General features: G+C 48.8%; 1 protein-coding gene across 3 annotated transcripts in view; it reads right to left on the reverse strand.

Annotated features, from left to right (window-relative positions):
• Positions 1 to 16,299, reverse strand: part of TRIP12 (thyroid hormone receptor interactor 12) — a 55,875-nt gene extending 39,576 nt beyond the window's left edge. Inside the window, exons 1-5 of one of the 3 annotated variants that reach the window (XM_076068612.1) lie at positions 15,944 to 16,299; positions 13,203 to 13,291; positions 3,486 to 3,638; positions 2,823 to 2,891; positions 2,051 to 2,260 (exon numbers count right to left, since the gene is read on the reverse strand). In XM_076068612.1, coding sequence (XP_075924727.1) covers positions 2,051 to 2,260; positions 2,823 to 2,891; positions 3,486 to 3,589 — 383 coding nt within the window. In that variant the 5' untranslated portion in view covers positions 3,590 to 3,638; positions 13,203 to 13,291; positions 15,944 to 16,299. The remainder of the gene's footprint in view (positions 1 to 2,050; positions 2,261 to 2,822; positions 2,892 to 3,485; positions 3,639 to 13,202; positions 13,292 to 15,943) is intronic. The other 2 variants (XM_032958312.2, XM_032958311.2) reach the window with 2 other exon arrangements.
• Between the last annotated feature and the right edge of the window lie 1,633 nt (positions 16,300 to 17,932).

Raw genomic sequence — 17,932 nt, forward strand, 5'->3', positions numbered from 1 at the left:
ATTGATTTGCATTTTAATGAGGGAAATAAGTATTTGACCCCCTCTCAATCAGAAAGATTTCTGGCTCCCAGGTGTCTTTTATACAGGTAACGAGCTGAGATTAGGAGCACACTCTTAAAGGGAGTGCTCCTAACCTCAGCTTGTTACCTGTATAAAAGACACCTGTTCACAGAAGCAATCAATCAGATTCCAAACTCTCCACCATGGCCAAGACCAAAGAGCTCTCCAAGGATGTCAGGGACAAGATTGTAGACCTTCACAAGGCTGGAATGGGCTACAAGACCATTGCCAAGCAGCTTGGTGAGAAGGTGACAACAGTTGGTGCATATTATTCGCAAATGGAAGAAACACAAAAGAACTGTCAATCTCCCTCGGCCAGGGGCTCCATGCAAGATCTCACCTCGTGGAGTTGCAATGATCATGAGAACGGTGAGGAATCAGCCCAGAACTACACGGGAGGATCTTGTCAATGATCTCAAGGCAGCTGGGACCATAGTCACCAAGAAAACAATTGGTAACACACTACGCCGTGAAGGACTGAAATCCTGCAGCGCCCGCAAGGTCCCCCTGCTCAAGAAAGCACATATACATGCCCGTCTGAAGTTTGCCAATGAACATCTGAATGATTTAGAGGACAACTGGGTGAAAGTGTTGTGGTCAGATGAGACCAAAATGGAGCTCTTTGGCATCAACTCAACTCGCTGTGTTTGGAAGAGGAAGAATGCTGCCTATGACCCCAAGAACACCATCCCCACCGTCAAACATGGAGGTGGAAACATTATGCTTTGGGTGTGTTTTTCTGCTAAGGGGACAGGACAACTTCACCGCATCAAAGGGACGATGGACGGGGCCATGTACTGTCAAATCTTGGGTGAGAACCTCCTTCCCTCAGCCAGGGCATTGAAAATGGGTCGTGGATGGGTATTCCAGCATGACAATGACCCAAAACACACGGCCAAGGCAACAAAGGAGTGGCTCAAGAAGAAGCACATTAAGGTCCTGGAGTGGCCTAGCCAGTCTCCAGACCTTAATCCCATAGAAAATATGTGGAGGGAGCTGAAGCTTCGAGTTGCCATACGTCAGCCTTGAAACCTTAATGACTTAGAGATCTGCAAAGAGGAGTGGGAAAAATCCCTTCTGAGATGTGTGCAAACCTGGTGGCCAACTACAAGAAACGTCTGACCTCTGATTGCCAACAAGGGTTTTGCCACCAAGTACTAAGTCATGGTTTGCAGAGGGGTCAAATACTTATTTCCCTCATTAAAATGCAAATCAATTTATAACATTTTTGCCATGCGTTTTTCTGGATTTTTTTTTTGTTTTTCTGTCTCTCACTGTTCAAATAAACCTACCATTAAAATTATAGACTGATCATTTCTTTGTCAGTGGGCAAACGTACAAAATCATCAGGGGATCAAATACTTTTTCCCTCACTGTACGTGAGCACTGCTCACCTGTCCGTCGACAATAAACTCAGACAGGAAGTCTTCAGCCACCGGCGAGGAGATTTGTCTTTCAGAATTTGATTGATATATCAGCGGCGTCTAAATAATAACAATATCCATATTGTAATAATAATATGGGGGTGCTGCAGTGGTAAGATGTTTACTACCTCGCCTGGTATAAAGGTTGTGGGTTTGATCCCGACCATGACGACTACTGTATATTTGGAGCTTGCAAGTCTCTCTCCCCCGTGGTGGTGTGGATGTTTCTCTGGGTTCTCCGGTTATTTCCTCCACATTTAAAATCGACGTGCGTTTATAAGTATTTGGCGACTGCTATAAATTTCCACATGATATAAGCCACTTCGTTGAGCAATCATTTGTGGAAAGGTCGCTTCTGAAAAAGAGCTATATTAGCTCAGCGGGGGCCTTACCTGGTAAAAGAAAAACCTTATCGTAATTTAGCCTTCAGTTTAAATAATATCCCTGTAAGCATGACAATCCTGCCGGGTGGTGTAAAGGGAGGGTTATTGACGATAATTTTTTTTGCAAAAAAAAAATCTCTCCCACGTGGCCAGACCCAAAAACAAACATGGATCCTTGCTTGCCTGGTCGCCGCCGCCGGCGCCGCCGCCGGCTTCGGGTCGCCGGCCTGGCTCGCGACTTCGTCAGCCGCTGCCGCCTCTCTTCCTCCTCTTTCTCCTTCGCCAGGCGCTGCCGCCAATGATGACGATGACGACGACGACGACGCAGAGGAGGAGGAGGTCGCTGACGCTCCGGGGGCGTTCCAAGCCGCGCTCGTCCCACCCTTGGCGGACCTACGAGCCGCAAGGGTGACAACAATTAAACTCCGATCAAGGGTTGACTCTGCTTTGTCACCAGTCGTTTTCATAGTCACATTATCATGATTGCGATCGTAATCATCAGCAGGGTCATCGTCACCGTCAGTATCACCCTATCTCCGGGGTCATATCAAACGAGAAGACATTTGTAGGAAGTCAGCAGTGGTTGTCTTGTGGATCAGCTGGTACACACCATACAAGGATGTGGAATTTCAAGCACCGTTGCTTGAATGGCGTTGGAATTGTGCCGACGTCGGCATCCAGTAGTTGAATTATGAACACTCGCAATACTGTCGCGCCGCGTCAGTGAGTGGGCAGCTTGAATATTATTTTACAACATTACCACTCATCCTGTATGTGCGCGTGTGGGTGTGTGCAACTGTGTAAATGCGAGCGGTTGTGTTCGTGTGAGTGAGAGATTGCGCGCGTGCAGGCAAGCAGCAACTGACCGTTCCTCCGCAAGTGTGTCCATATGTGCAAGTGACTGCATCCACGTGTGACTGTTCGATATAACGCGTGTGTGCGCTCGCTCTCTCACGTCCGTGGCTTGGTGTGTCGCGCGACGGGCGACCGCGAAGCTCTGCGCTTAGGAGCCTCCCCCCTCGACCTAGACATGCAAACACAAAAACAAACGTCCCCACCGTATATAGCCTTAACAGACTGTTGGGGCAAGTGCTGTTAACAAGCAGTCACCTATGAAGGTCAGCACGGCACATGGGGGGGGTGGGTGGCAAGCATAATTCCCAGACGCCTTTGTCTCCACAGCGGCGACTGTTTACAACACACCGCACCAGGTACTCCTTTGAGGCTGGGTCGACTTAGGGGAGACCCAGGACTAGTTCAAATAATCGTCACCAGTTTTGGCCGTGAATGGATTTCATATGGCGATAACCGCTACACCACCGCTCCCCACACATGCAAACACACAGAAGACAAAGATCCCCTCCCATAAAACCATAACAGAATGTTGGGGCAAGTGCTGTTAGCAAGCACTTATGTCAACACACGCACACATACAAACACGCACACACATGTAGGAAGTGATAGTGCTAGCATTCGAGATACCGTGGCCTTAGGCAAGACTATCCAATGGACTGCTGACCCATCCGTGCTGTACGTGCGTGTATGCGCCCGCGTGTGTGCGTGTATGCGCCCGCGTGTGTGCGTGTATGCGCCTGCGTGTGCGTGTGTGCGCACTGACCAGTGGGTACTTGCGTCCGTGTGGGAAGCCCGGACCCCGGCGTTGCTGCGTGTCGTGCGGCGTAGCGTGGACCCCCCTGGATGGTGGTTAGGCTGGTCGGACATTGGCACCTTTCAGCTGAAGGGACATACCCTCTCTAGACACTACCATTCACTGCGTGCGGGTGGGACGGGGAGGACAAACGCAGTCAGCAGATTCAAGGGATGGGAGAGACACACAACACTCGTATTAGTTAACACGCGTGCACACGTGCACAAGGTGCGTCTTAATATCGGCGTACGAGCACACACATACACATAGGCGCACACAAGGTCTTCGTGCAGGCGTAAAGATGCGCACATTATGATGAACCCGGTGACCAAGAGGTCCATTGCCGGCCAGGGCTTAACATCAGTGGCGATTGATAGTTGAAACGGTTCTGTTACCCACTGCTTTTCTAACCTGGGAGTGACCTGCAGGGGGAAGTATGGTCAAACAACCCCCATGACCGTCAAGGCATGAGGAGGCCTTCATCCAGCAGTGGATTGATAGAGGGCTGCAAATTAATTTAGTTTATCATTATACACTGCCAGAATACGTGGGAGATAAAACACACACAGGCGAACACAGATTCCACCAATACATAAGCTCCCTCTAACAAAGGCCAGCCAACAAATACACGTGCCAATTTACACATTGGCTTCACACACAAGCACACAATGCACACTCGTCACTGACCGTAGTCACTGACCGTACGTAGCCCCCTCTATCAATCCTGGGTCACCCTAGCCGATTAAAAGGTGGGGAGCCCGCTCCTGCAAGGTAGCGTAATTGCAACAAAGATGATGATGAGAATGACGATGGTGGAAATGAACATGGCAGAGATGAGGATTGTGATTGATGATGATCGTGACGTTGGTGCTGACCATGATAGTGATGTTGAGGATCATGACAATAACAATGGTGATGACAATAACGATGACCACGATGGCGATGATGAGGATCGTGACAATGACGACAACAATGGGTTATGACAATAACGATGACCACAATGGTGATCATGAGGATCATGACAATGACGACAATGGGTTATGACAATGATGACCATGATGGTGATGATGGTGATGAGGAGGATTGTTATGATGATAACAATGGCTTATGACAATGATGAGTATGATGGCAATGATGAGGATTGTGATGATAACAATGATAGTGATGATAGGGTCACAGTCGGGACAGAAGGGAGCCAGTGGGGGGGGGGGGGGTGGATGGGAGGGGATAAGGAGGAGTAGGGGGGAGGTTGTTCACGGAGTCTCCGACTGGAGAAACAGGCAGGGCTGGCCTCCATTACAGACCCCCGTGTGTTGCAGACAAGGGCCAGCCAACCGCTTGACAAGTCAACCAGGCAACAGCCACCACTCACCGACGACAACGGGGCACAAGAGAACACCACGAAAGCCGTAACACAAACCACCGTTACCGCACAAAAGGGGGGCATAACCTGAGCACAACACGGCCAAAGAGGCCTGGAGTTGGTTACCAACAAACAACTTCAGGGAATTTCCCTTGCTTGGGGAATTTAAGGGGACGTAATGTTCAAGGGAAGTTAAGGGTATTTATCCACTCCAAATCGGCGTAAACTGCAGGAATTCACCACTCGGGGTTCCGTGTTACGCACACACACACGGGCCAGCGTCTACCCAGAGCTACAACTCAACCGCACGGGTGTACAACTTTAACACAAACAAACAACGGTCACAACGGTCATACTACAACAACCACAAAACCACAACCACAACAAAGCCACACAACAACAATACAACCACAACACAACATCCACACAACCAGAACACTGCCACAACACAACCACAAAAGCAACACAAGCATAATTCAGCCACAACAGAGACAAACAACAACTACAAAGCAGCCACACGGCCACAAAACAAGCAGAACCTATGTGAACACAACAACCAAAACACAACAAGTCACACAGCCACAATACAACTACACAGACACACCTACAACAGACACAACCACAATACAACTACAACAACCACAACAAAGCCACAATCACCACAGCCACATGTTAACCAAAACAGCCATACAAACACAATACACCCAAACAATCACAACACGGCCACAATACAACCACACAGCCCACATCCAAACAACCACAACATAGCTACAACACAACCACACCACACATCCACACAACCACAATACAATTACAACAGATACACAATCACAACAAAAACACGACTACACACCCACAACACAAGCAAAACACGACTACACACCCACAACACAAGCAGACAAACCACAATACAACCACATGTTAACCACAACAGCCACAAAACTACAATACCAGCCAAAACACGACCACCCATCAACCACAAAACAACCACAACGTTGCAACACAACCAAAACAGCCACACAACCACAAGACAGCCACACAACCACAACACAACCATACAGCCGCACAACCACACAACACAACACATCCAAACAACAGCCACAACACACAACCACAACAGAGCCACACAGACAATACACAAGCAAACAAACCCAACACACGCGCATAGCCCCAACACAACTACCCAACAACCACAGCTCACCCAAAGCCAAAACACTGCCACACGACAACCACAAAAAAGCCACAAAACAAAAAGCACGCATCCACAACCACAGCAACAACCACAACAACGATACAAACACAACCACAACGCAACTGCACAACCAAAACAGAGCCACACAACAACCAGAGTGCAGCCAAAAACACAGGCATAACACAACCACAATACCGCCATAAAACCACGAGGCACTCACGCACACTAACCGCGGCAACAGCCGCGCACTAACCGCGGCAACAGCCGCGCAATAACCGCGGCAACAGCCGCACAATAACCGCGGCAACAGCCGCGCAATAACAGCGGCAACAGCCGCGCAATAACCGCGGCAACAGCCGCGCAATAACCGCGGCAACAGCCGCGCACTAACCGCGGCAACAGCCGCGCACTAACCAGGGCAACAACCGCACAATAACCGCAGCAGAGCCACACAACACTGTGGTGGCTGCGGCTATGTTTACGGAACTTCGTGTAATTGTGATGTTTGGTTTGGATGACAGCGAGTTGCAGGGTCAGGAGACCCAGACAGCTCGTGTGAAGACCCATACAACTCACAATGCATACACACACACAAAGACCCCCAACCACCCCACGTCCCATATTGCCTATCATAGACTGCCGGGGGCAAGTGCTATTTGCGAGCACCTATTACGGCCAACAAGCATGGCACGCGAAAGGGGTGGACGGCCTGCACCACAGCCTTTGTCTCCCAACGTATTCACCGAGGGCCGAGTCGACCTATGGGGACGGGGGGGGGGGCAGGACTGGTTTAAATATATCTGCCACTGTTGTTGGTCGTGAACGGGAATAGAACTCCGGTCGCCGGGTTTTTGGCCGTACCACTTGTGTGGCCGCCTGTGAAGACTGACACAACACACGAAGGGGGTGGGTGGCCGGCACCGAACGCCCGGCCGCCTTTGTCTCCCCAGTGGCGATGTTTACACACCGCACCAGTTGCTCGTTGTGAGGCTGAGTCGGCCTAGGGTCGGTTCAGATCATCGTCACTGGTGTTGGTGGCCGTGAGCGGAAATCGAACTTGGGTTTGCGGGGTTGGTAAGCGCAGGGCGCTGGACCCGCTACACTGCCGCTCCCTACAAAACAAGAGTGTACGCAGTGACACAGATGAACAAATGGGCACAGAAATTAACATGGGACCAATACAGACACGTATACATAAACAGACACATACAAAAACAAAGACATTCACACACACACAGGTACAGATAAGACACACATGCAGTAGACAATCACACTGAAAGACACAGTCATTCAGATAAACACACATACATACACTCTTACACAATCGCAAAGACACTTAGAGAAACATTGACACACGCTTACACAATCACGTAGATCCTCACTCGTATATACACGCTCGTCATACACTCAGAACACGTACGCATTCGTGGAAATATACACGCACATAGATTGCATTTGCACATCACACAATGCACACGGTCCGCACAAAACACTGCATCACACATCATAAATATACATCACAACACACACACCAGTACTGTACATACAGTATTACACGTCACTGTCTCGTGACAACCATCACGTACACAAAACACCTACATATTCATTCACGTCTAATACCTACACAGCACGCACACCGATCACACGCGCACACACACTCGCACTGTGATTACACGCACACACGCACTGTGATCACACGCATACACACACTTACACTTTGATCACACGCGCACACACACACACACTGTGATCACACGCACACACACTGTGATCACACGCACACACACACTGTGATCACACGCACACACACACTGTGATCACACGCACACACACACTGTGATCACACGCACACACACACTGTGATCACACGCACACACACACTGTGATCACACGCACACACACTGATCACACGCACACACACTGTGACCACACACACACTCGCACTGTGATCACACGCACACTCGCACTGTGATCACACGCACACTGTGATCACACGCGCACACACTCACACTGTGATCACACGCACACTGTGATCACACGCACACTGTGATCACACGCGCACTGTGATCACACGCGCACACACTCACACTGTGATCACACGCACCGTGATCACACGCGGACACACACTCACACCGCGATCACACGCGCACACACACGCTCGCACCGCGATCACGCGCGCACACACGCTCACACTGTGATCACAAGCGCACACACACTCACACTGTGATCACACGCACACACACTCACACTGTGACCACACGCACACACACTGTGACCGCACGCACACTCACACTGATCACACACTCACACTGTGACCACACATCACCTATCAAACACACACACACCACACACTCACACACATCTAAAACCCCGCGGCGCCGTCACCCCACCCAGTGGCATGGAGCCCCGCACCCAAACTCACTCAGCACCACCTCTCCCCTCGCTCTCTCCAACCACACGCTAACCCACCCAGCACAATCAACACAACACACAACCACACACACACAACCGCGAAGGCTCCTCAACTCGGTTCAACCCCTGGTCACAATCCTGTCTCAGCCACCGCCGCCATTTGGAGTGTTCTCATGGCCGCTAGGGACGGCCTTGCCGAACGCTCTCCCTCCTCTGGGTTTGTCGCTACCACTTGCAGTCACAGCCGGGTGTCGAACCCATCAGCCCTTCCAGCTGTTGGGGGGTGGGGGGGGGGGAGCCGACGCGAGCTGCGTGACAAGTGGGAGGATTGCGTTGAGCAGGAATTCGCGACATGTTGACAGGGCCGAGGATGCGTGCAGTGTCTTTGTCTTTTGTAACGCGCACACACGAACACCACCCCCCCCACCCCCCTCTCCTTGTTGGTGGCCGGCAAGCACGCCCGGCCGCCTTTGTCTCCCCAATGCTTGGATTGACACAGAGCGCACCAAGGTTGGCTCATCTGAGACGACCTCGGGGGAGGCCCTGGACCGGTGCAGACATTCGGCATTCAACTCGGGTCGCAGGGTTCATAGCGCGCACGCTCACCCACTGCACACTACACCGTACGCGATAGAGACACGTGCACAAGCACACCTCCCGGTTCAGTGTATACACAGATAAGCATATAACAATACAGTACACGCATCGATACACGCATAATGTAATATATATGCATGTGAATAAGCGTATACAATATGCACAACTGCTTATACATATGTGCATACGATTATTGCCAATGTACATACGTGCATTGCAGTACCTTAATACACAAACACATTGATACACAGGTGCATATACAGTACAAAGTTACTAACATAGTACACGTAAATAATTATACAAACACGTAAATAAATACACCGACTACACAATAAATACACATACTATACGAGAAATACACATACCTGTAAATACATACAGAGCCAGCTTAACACGAAGGCTTTCGCGACCAATATTATTCATAATAAAGGTTTTTGGGTTAGATCGCGTTATTTATAAATGTGTCGTAACCCTCCACCACCCGACACGGTCAAAAATTACCAGCGAAACGTCGTACTCAAACTGTAAATGTTGTGGATTCACTCTTCAACACACCTGTGGGCTAAAGTAGTGAATTATTTGTCTTTTGTCAACGTGACACTTTTTTTGCTGATTGGCCGTGTCGGGTGGTGGAGGGTTACGACACATTTATAAATAACGCGATCTAACCCAAAAACCTTTATTATAAACATACAGAGACAAATACACCAACACATACATGTTAATTTAATGCACAGACCTGTATCAATGCACTGCTGGATGAAGGCCTTATTGTTCCATATAATGTAATTTACATACACATCGTACATACACATTCATATACAGACACCTACGTCTAGTACATATACAGACACACGCATGCAGTAGATAGCATAAACGCAAATACACATGCACCCTCTTACATGCATACACATACAGTGAGGGAAAAAAGTATTTGATCCCCTGCTGATTTTGTACGTTTGCCCACTGACAAAGAAATTATCAGTCTATAATTTTAATGGTAGGTTTATTTGAACAGTGAGAGAATAACAAAAAAATCCAGAAAAACGCATGTCAAAAATGTTATAAATTGATTTGCATTTTAATTAGGGAAATAAGTATTTGACCCCCTCTCAATAAGAAAGATTTCTGGCTACCAGGTGTCTTTTATACAGGTAACGAGCTGAGATTAGGAGCACACTCTTAAAGGGAGTGCTCCTAATCTCAGCTTGTTACCTGTATAAAAGACACCTGTCCACAGAAGCAATCAATCAGATTCCAAACTCTCCACCATGGCCAAGACCAAAGAGCTCTCCAAGGATGTCAGGGACAAGATTGTAGACCTACACAAGGCTGGAATGGGCTACAAGACCATTGCCAAGCAGCTTGGTGAGAAGGTGACAACAGTTGGTGCGATTACTCGCAAATGGAAGAAACACAAAAAAACTGTCAATCTCCATCGGCCTGGGGCTCTATGCAAGATCTCACCTCGTGGAGTTGCAATGATCATGAGAACGGTGAGGAATCAGCCCAGAACTACACGGGAGGATCTTGTCAATTATCTCAAGGCAGCTGGGATCATAGTCCCAAAGAGCTCTCCAAGGATGTCAGGGACAAGATTGTAGACCTACACAAGGCTGGAATGGGCTACAAGACCATTGCCAAGCAGCTTGGTGAGAAGGTGACAACAGTTGGTGCGATTACTCGCAAATGGAAGAAACACAAAAAAACTGTCAATCTCCATCGGCCTGGGGCTCTATGCAAGATCTCACCTCGTGGAGTTGCAATGATCATGAGAACGGTGAGGAATCAGCCCAGAACTACACGGGAGGATCTTGTCAATTATCTCAAGGCAGCTGGGATCATAGTCACCAAGAAAACAATTGGTAACACACTACGCCGTGAAGGACTAAAATCCTGCAGCGCCCGCAATGTCCCCCTGCTCAAGAAAGCACATATACATGCCCGTCTGAAGTTTGCCAATGAACATCTGAATGATTCAGAGGACAACTGGGTGAAAGTGTTGTGGTCAGATGAGACCAAAATGGACCTCTTTGGCATCAACTCAACTCGCCGTGTTTAAGAGGAGGAATGCTGACTATGACCCCAAAAACACCATCCCCACCGTCAAACATGGAGGTGGAAACATGCTTTGGGGGTGTTTTTCTGCTAAGGGGACAGGACAACTTCACCGCATCAAAGGGACGATGATGGACGGGGCAATATACCGTCAAATTTTGGGTGAGAACTTCCTTCTCTTAGCCAGGGCATTGAAAAAGGATGGGTATTCCAGCATGACAATGACCCAAAACACAAGGCCAAGGCAACAAAGGAGTGGCTCAAGAAGAAGCACATTAAGGTCCTGGAGTGGCCTAGCCAGTCTCCAGACCTTAATCCCATAGAAAATCTGAGAGAGCTGAAGGTTCGAGTTACCAAACGTCAGCCTCGAAACCTTAATGACTTGGAGAAGATCTGAAAAGAGTGGGACAAAATCCGTCCTGAGATGTGTGCAAACCTGGTGGCCAACTACAAGAAACGTCTGACCTCTGTGATTGCCAACAAGGGTTTTTCCACCAAGTACTAAGTCATGTTTGCAGAGGGGTCAAATACTTATTTCCCTCATTAAAATGCAAATCAATTTATAACATTTTTGACATGCGTTTTTCTGGATTTTTTTGTTGTTATTCTGTCTCTCACTGTTCAAATAAACCTACCATTAAAATTATAGACTGATCATTTCTTTGTCAGTGGGCAAACGTACAAAATCAGCAGGGGATCAAATACTTTCTTCCCTCACTGTACAGAACATGGATATTTAAAAATAATACATATTATACCGTCCTATATATAGTGATTACTTACAAATATGACATACCTACATATCCACACACACGTAAATGTTCCTTCAAGAACATACAACTCCACATATAGAGAAACATACATCACCACCCACCTACACACATGAACACAAGCTGCACATTGCTCTACAGTACGAACCCAGCAGACGTGGACCTGTAAGAAGACACGCATACCACTGGGCCACACGCGTACAAGAAAAGCACGTGTCAATCCACTGCTGGATGAGAGCCTCCCAATGCCGTGCGGGGTCGTGGATGATATCTGACCATACTACACCACGCCAGTAAGTGCGAGATTGGCGAATATACAACAAAGGCGAAGAGGTAACAACAACTAGATCAATGGGACGTGAAACTAGCATTGGCCCACTGGTGCCAATCGCCTGTTCACAGCCCGTCAGGCGGTTGTGGAAATTCCACATTCCATATGGAGGGGGAAAGAGCTCGCCATTGGACGGCCACAGTTGACTTGCCAATAAAGTGGTACCGATTTTATCGACCCGGGAAGGATGATGGGCAGAGTCAACTCGCCCCAATAGAGGATTTGAACTCGCACTTAACTACCGAGCCACCTGGCCGGATCCACAATAGATCCACAAATACTGTACATATATAGCGATAATATAAAAAGCAGTACTTGTGCACATAGGAATACAAAGACACCCCCCCCCCCCGCCCCCGAATGTTGGGGCGAGTGCTGTTAGCGAGCACTCGAGGGGGTGGGGGGGGTGGCAAGGACCACGCCCGTCCGCCTTTGTCTCTCCAGCGCTGATGTTTACATAGCCACTCATTTTAGGGCCGGGACCGGTTCAAACATGTGCCACTGTAATTGGTCGTGCGTGGGTATCGAACCCGGGTATCACTGGTTTGTAGCGCAGTGTGCTAACCACCGCGCCACCGCTCCCCACAACACAGACAGGTACACGGGAATACTGTACACCCATACACACGCACATGCGCTGACACATGCGTACCAACACAGCATTTGGTATTTGACCTTTATATAGTAAAAGACGCCCCGCGTATGGCCTTCCAGGCTGTTGAGGCAAACGCTGTTTGCGAGCGCCTATTAAGATCAGAACTTAGCACGAGGAGATGGTGCGGTAAAGAATCACCGTCCATTCGCCTCTGTCTCCCCAGCACTGTACTGGTGATAAGGCCGGTGCAATGGTGTGTGTGTGGCCCAGATCGAACCGAGGTCGCCAGGGGGGTTTGAGACATTGTTGTGTTGTGCTCTGCTCCAACGTACACACACGGTGTGGCTGCCTTCACCAGCCCGCACTGACCGGCGTGGCGAGGGCACGGATAAATAACACCCACGGCGCCACGATCTCTGTACAGGACGGGGAAGATGATGCCTTCATCCAGCAGTGGACTGAAATGGCAGCGCATGTACAATGCACACGGTAGGTCTACTTACACAACACGCGCGTACACAACGCTGTACAGCATAATTACTTCGCAGCAATGTGCTCTCAGCTAGGTATACAATGTGCTCACGAATAGACACACACGGTACTTACTATCATAGAGCTCGAGTTCTCCATTGGAATAATTGTCAGCCCCCCACCTGCCCCGCCGTTTCCAAACAACGAGGCGGGGATATTTTTCGGAGCTCAGCCGTGGACAGCTCCCGTATAAATTACAAAGTACGTACAATAACATTTTTTTACCGTGCTAGTTACACCTGTGTTGCCTCCGAAACGTCGTGATTTTATTCACTTTATATTTTTTTTACCTACGTGACTATACCGACAGAACCACGGAGTATGGATCATTGCAGTCACGAAAGACTTCAAATCTAGAATTACGTACAGTATATAGAAGCACATTATTTAGACGCGCCACGTTGCAATGAATGTGTCAATTTACAGAGTTTGTGTGCGTACACCTACTGGAGCATTTGCAGTTGTACGTATACTGCCCCACGGATGAGCACGGTTAGATACGTACGGTACGAAAGAAGTTGAACATACATAGGGGGTACGTACACTCAACACAAATATGCGTGCGTTATTCCAGGCACCTTCGTATCAGCGAGCTCTTTACCTGGTTAAATAACTCGCGTGTGAACACACACGATCAAGTGTATACATATCTGTGTATGTACACATGTCTCGCACACGTACACATTGTTAATCAATAGAGTTCAAGTGTCGACTTTACTTCATGCACGTGTACACATATACTGTATGTGTAAACTGTACATGTATATATGTGTTCACCGATGAGATTGTTTTGTTCTTGGTGAGCTCTCACTGGTTCTAAGATTTAACGTACGAAGTACACACACGATAATTTGTATACGCAGGTGTGAATAAACAATACGTGTACAACGTGCATCTGCTGCGCGCGCGCAATTATTGCAAGCGCTGTATGCACATATTGTGCTACAGTACTCATTCAGCTGTCCCCCCTCTAGGTCGACTTGGCCTAAAGTGAAGTTCGTTGTTGTGTAAACAGCAGTACTGGGCGAATGCCACCCACACCGGCTGATACGCCATGGCGCTTGCCTGAACAGTCTAAACGTCTGGCCGGGGAACTTTTTTGTATTGTATCTGGCATACACATCTGTTATACGTTTACATTATACGTATATAAACGTGTGTATATATGAGCCGATTTTAAATTATGTCTATTTTATTACTGATTACATTCGTCCCAGTGGAAGATGATGCATGTAAACACAGGTGTGTGTGTGTATATATACTTCGATAGATATCCACTGGGGAGATGGAGCGATGAATCAGGTACGACGTGGATTGTTGCATCGCAGGATCGTGAGACAGGAGAGGTGTGGGGTTACGGCTTGGGGGAGGCCTTCATCCAGCAGTGGATTGACCACGGCCCATGGCAATGATGATGCAGATGTATACAGTGTACGTGCTAATGTAGACATTTGTACGCCTTCTAGATTCAACTCCTTTGTCTTGTTATAGAATGAATGCTTGGCCATACATTCAAGTATGCTAGTATGTACATCTGTGTGTCATATACTGTAGGCTACCCTTTCACGAAATACCTTCGTCTCCTAATGGCCTTTTACGTGGTTATAAAAGATCACGCGTAAAGGCTCGAGATTGTTTATACATATAATGTACACGGCCACTGTATAGTCCCATATGTAAATGTGACATTTACGAAAAACCTTCACGTCACTGGGGCTCGTGTCGTTAGTACACTCATGTACTGAAGTTTATGTATTATGTACACACATGGACATATACATACATATGTATACCACCTATTGTAAACATAGGTTATTGCTAAATACCTTTGTCTCATTCGCCTCTTACCTTATTATAAAGCTCATGTAGACTCAGATCCGTATTTGTATGTACGTACGCATGTGTGTATACACACACGTACATACGTACCGTACACTTATTGTGTACGCACACAAAACCGATACACTGCCGTTTCAGGTGATGACCCTTAATCAGACTCGTCTCATTCCACCTGGCTGCTGGAATCTGCGCGGCGTGTAAGGAAGGCGCAAGCGAGCACGCAGACCCGAGATCACCACGAATCGCCCCGTGACGAGACGCTGGGCGACTTTAACACGACGACCTGCCGTCGTGTTAAAGCGGCCGACAACACACGCCAAGGCCGCAGTGCACCGACCGTGTGCAACCCCTCACTCAGCCAGAGCTAGCGGCGCACCGTCAAAACGAATCCGAACCGCGGCGTCTCCCCCCCCCCCCCCCCACTTCTCGAACCGCATCCCGGACTACACGAAACAAACCCCCCGCAGGCCACTTAACACGGCATCCGCCGCGGATTTGAACGATTACGGAAAACCTTCACAAAATTCTCAGGCGGGTGTCCACCGCCGCGGCCTGCTCGCTGGCCCCCAGCCCTCGGCTCGCCTAGCCTCCCCCCTCCACCACCACCACCACCCCCACCACCACTCCCCGGGGCCGCCTTCGCGTCTCAACTCGGGCGACAAAAAAAAACCACCCCGAGACGTCGCCTTCCACCGCATCGCGCCTCCTCCACGGTCACCATTTTAGCTCGTGGCGTTTACCTAGAGTCGTGTCGCGGCCCGCAGAGACACGGAGGAGGAGGGAGGAAGGAGAAGGAGGAGAAGAAGGAGGAGAGGCGAAGAGCGGCAGCGCTAGGGACGCGAGGAACTCAATGGTGGGCGCCCTACGTCACGGCTTCACTGCGCCTCAGCTGGGCCGCGTCGCGCGCACGACTCCGCCGGTGTCCCTCCGCTGCAGACAAAGAGGGCGGCGCGCTCGGCTCGCTCGGCCAAGGGGCTCAATCGCGCGCGGCGCAGGACGAGGACGACGACTACGCTGAGGCGTTCAAGGCGGGCCCGTCCGATTCTGCGTCTGTGCCGCATACGTTGCGATGTGGTTCGCGAGATCTCGCCGACGGGCGGGGGGGGGGGCGTTTTGAGTGGAGGGGGGGGGGTTGCGTTATTAATTTATTTAGTTGCTTGGTGTGGGACACAATAGCCGAACAGCGTGAGGGGAGTATCCCTCCGCGCGAGAGAGGGTCGTGACCCCGGAAGCGAAACACCGGGGGGGGAGGGGGGGGTGGTGGACGCGTGGGGGCCGTGGTGCTCCGGGCTGTCAGAGCCGGCCTCCAATTAAACAATCGGCGTAGAATTTGCATACAAATATCGCGTGTTGATTCATTGTGATGATTGGTCAATTCGATTTTTGTTTTAAAAAAAAAATATTCCTTTTAAGTATGGTATTGGTTTCACATTTATCTATTTAATGGTCGATAAAACTAGGAAACAATTTGGTGAGATGTCACAGTGGTTTGTTTACCTTTCCTATACCTTGCGCTCCTCTCGTTGTTTTTGTATTTGTCGTTGTAACGTTCTGATCTTGCCCTTCCTTACTCGACGTCTACGGGAAAAATAAGCTTTATAGCTCATCGGATTCCTCCAGAATAAATACATATATTGATTCTTACAGTGGCTGTCCACGAGACCGTTCGCGTCAAAGGAACGTGGAGTGGAGAGACGCAACATGGACTATTAAATGATTGGAGTGGTCGTAAACTACTTATTCGTGTCATTTGTGGTTATTTTAATCAATGGTTACGGTCCTAAAATATAGCGTGAAGTATTAAATAATTAGGCAAACATGCCAGGCAAGATTCCGTTGCAAATGTGTCTTGAGACTACATTATCATGAATCAAATCTGTAAGTTAAAAGAAACCCCATCATAGTGCTGGCTGAAACCCCTAAGTTTCAAAACAGCCACACACGCGTAGAATGCACTCAGCCTCTGAACATTATGCAAAAGATCATGAGTTCCTGAAGAAGTGCATTGCAGCCTGCTGACGTATATCTCGCTGCTACCGTCAGTCACATTTGCCCATATTTATTTTGATGGTGATCTAAGACAAGATGAACACATTACACTTCTTGAGAAACTTGATAGTTTTGCACTGCCGACGGTCTTGGGCTGCGGTCGTCCATTTGGAAGCACTATTTAGCTCAATGGGCCTTACCAGCTGAAATAAAGTCCGTGCCTGAACATATTCAAGAGGGGGTGTGTGCGCTTTTAACGCATTTAAATGTGTGGAGCGGTGGCACAGCCGTGAGAATACTGCATTTGCACCCAGAATACCCGAGTTCAACTTCAAACCACGGCTAACAGCAGTGGCAAGTGATATCTGAACATGTCCTGAGCTGCCCTTTCAACCCGCACTGATCAGCATGAAGTATTATGGTACAACCTCCACGATGAACAAAGCATGGCGAGGCCTTTATCCAACAGTGGATTGACAAATGGCTGTATGTTTTATTTACACTTGGAGCACTTGATTTTCAATCGGAAATTAGCTAATGAAAACCTCCATAAACGGTCTTAATTTCAAGGCACGCGGGCCACTGGTGGCCTTTAGTGTAACCCCGACAATACACAAATATGAAAACACCCCTTGCAGGCGGTGTGACGGCCCTCACAATGATGTCTTGTCGGCAAAAAGTGCCACCCCTCTTAAAATCAGTGAAGAACACTGGCCTCGCCCATCATACCTCTGGAATAA

The sequence above is a fragment of the Petromyzon marinus genome, chromosome 21, assembly GCF_048934315.1.
Source record: "Petromyzon marinus isolate PM22_M1 ecotype Great Lakes invasive population chromosome 21, UKy_Petmar_22M1.pri1.0, whole genome shotgun sequence".
NCBI lineage: Eukaryota > Metazoa > Chordata > Hyperoartia > Petromyzontiformes > Petromyzontidae > Petromyzon > Petromyzon marinus.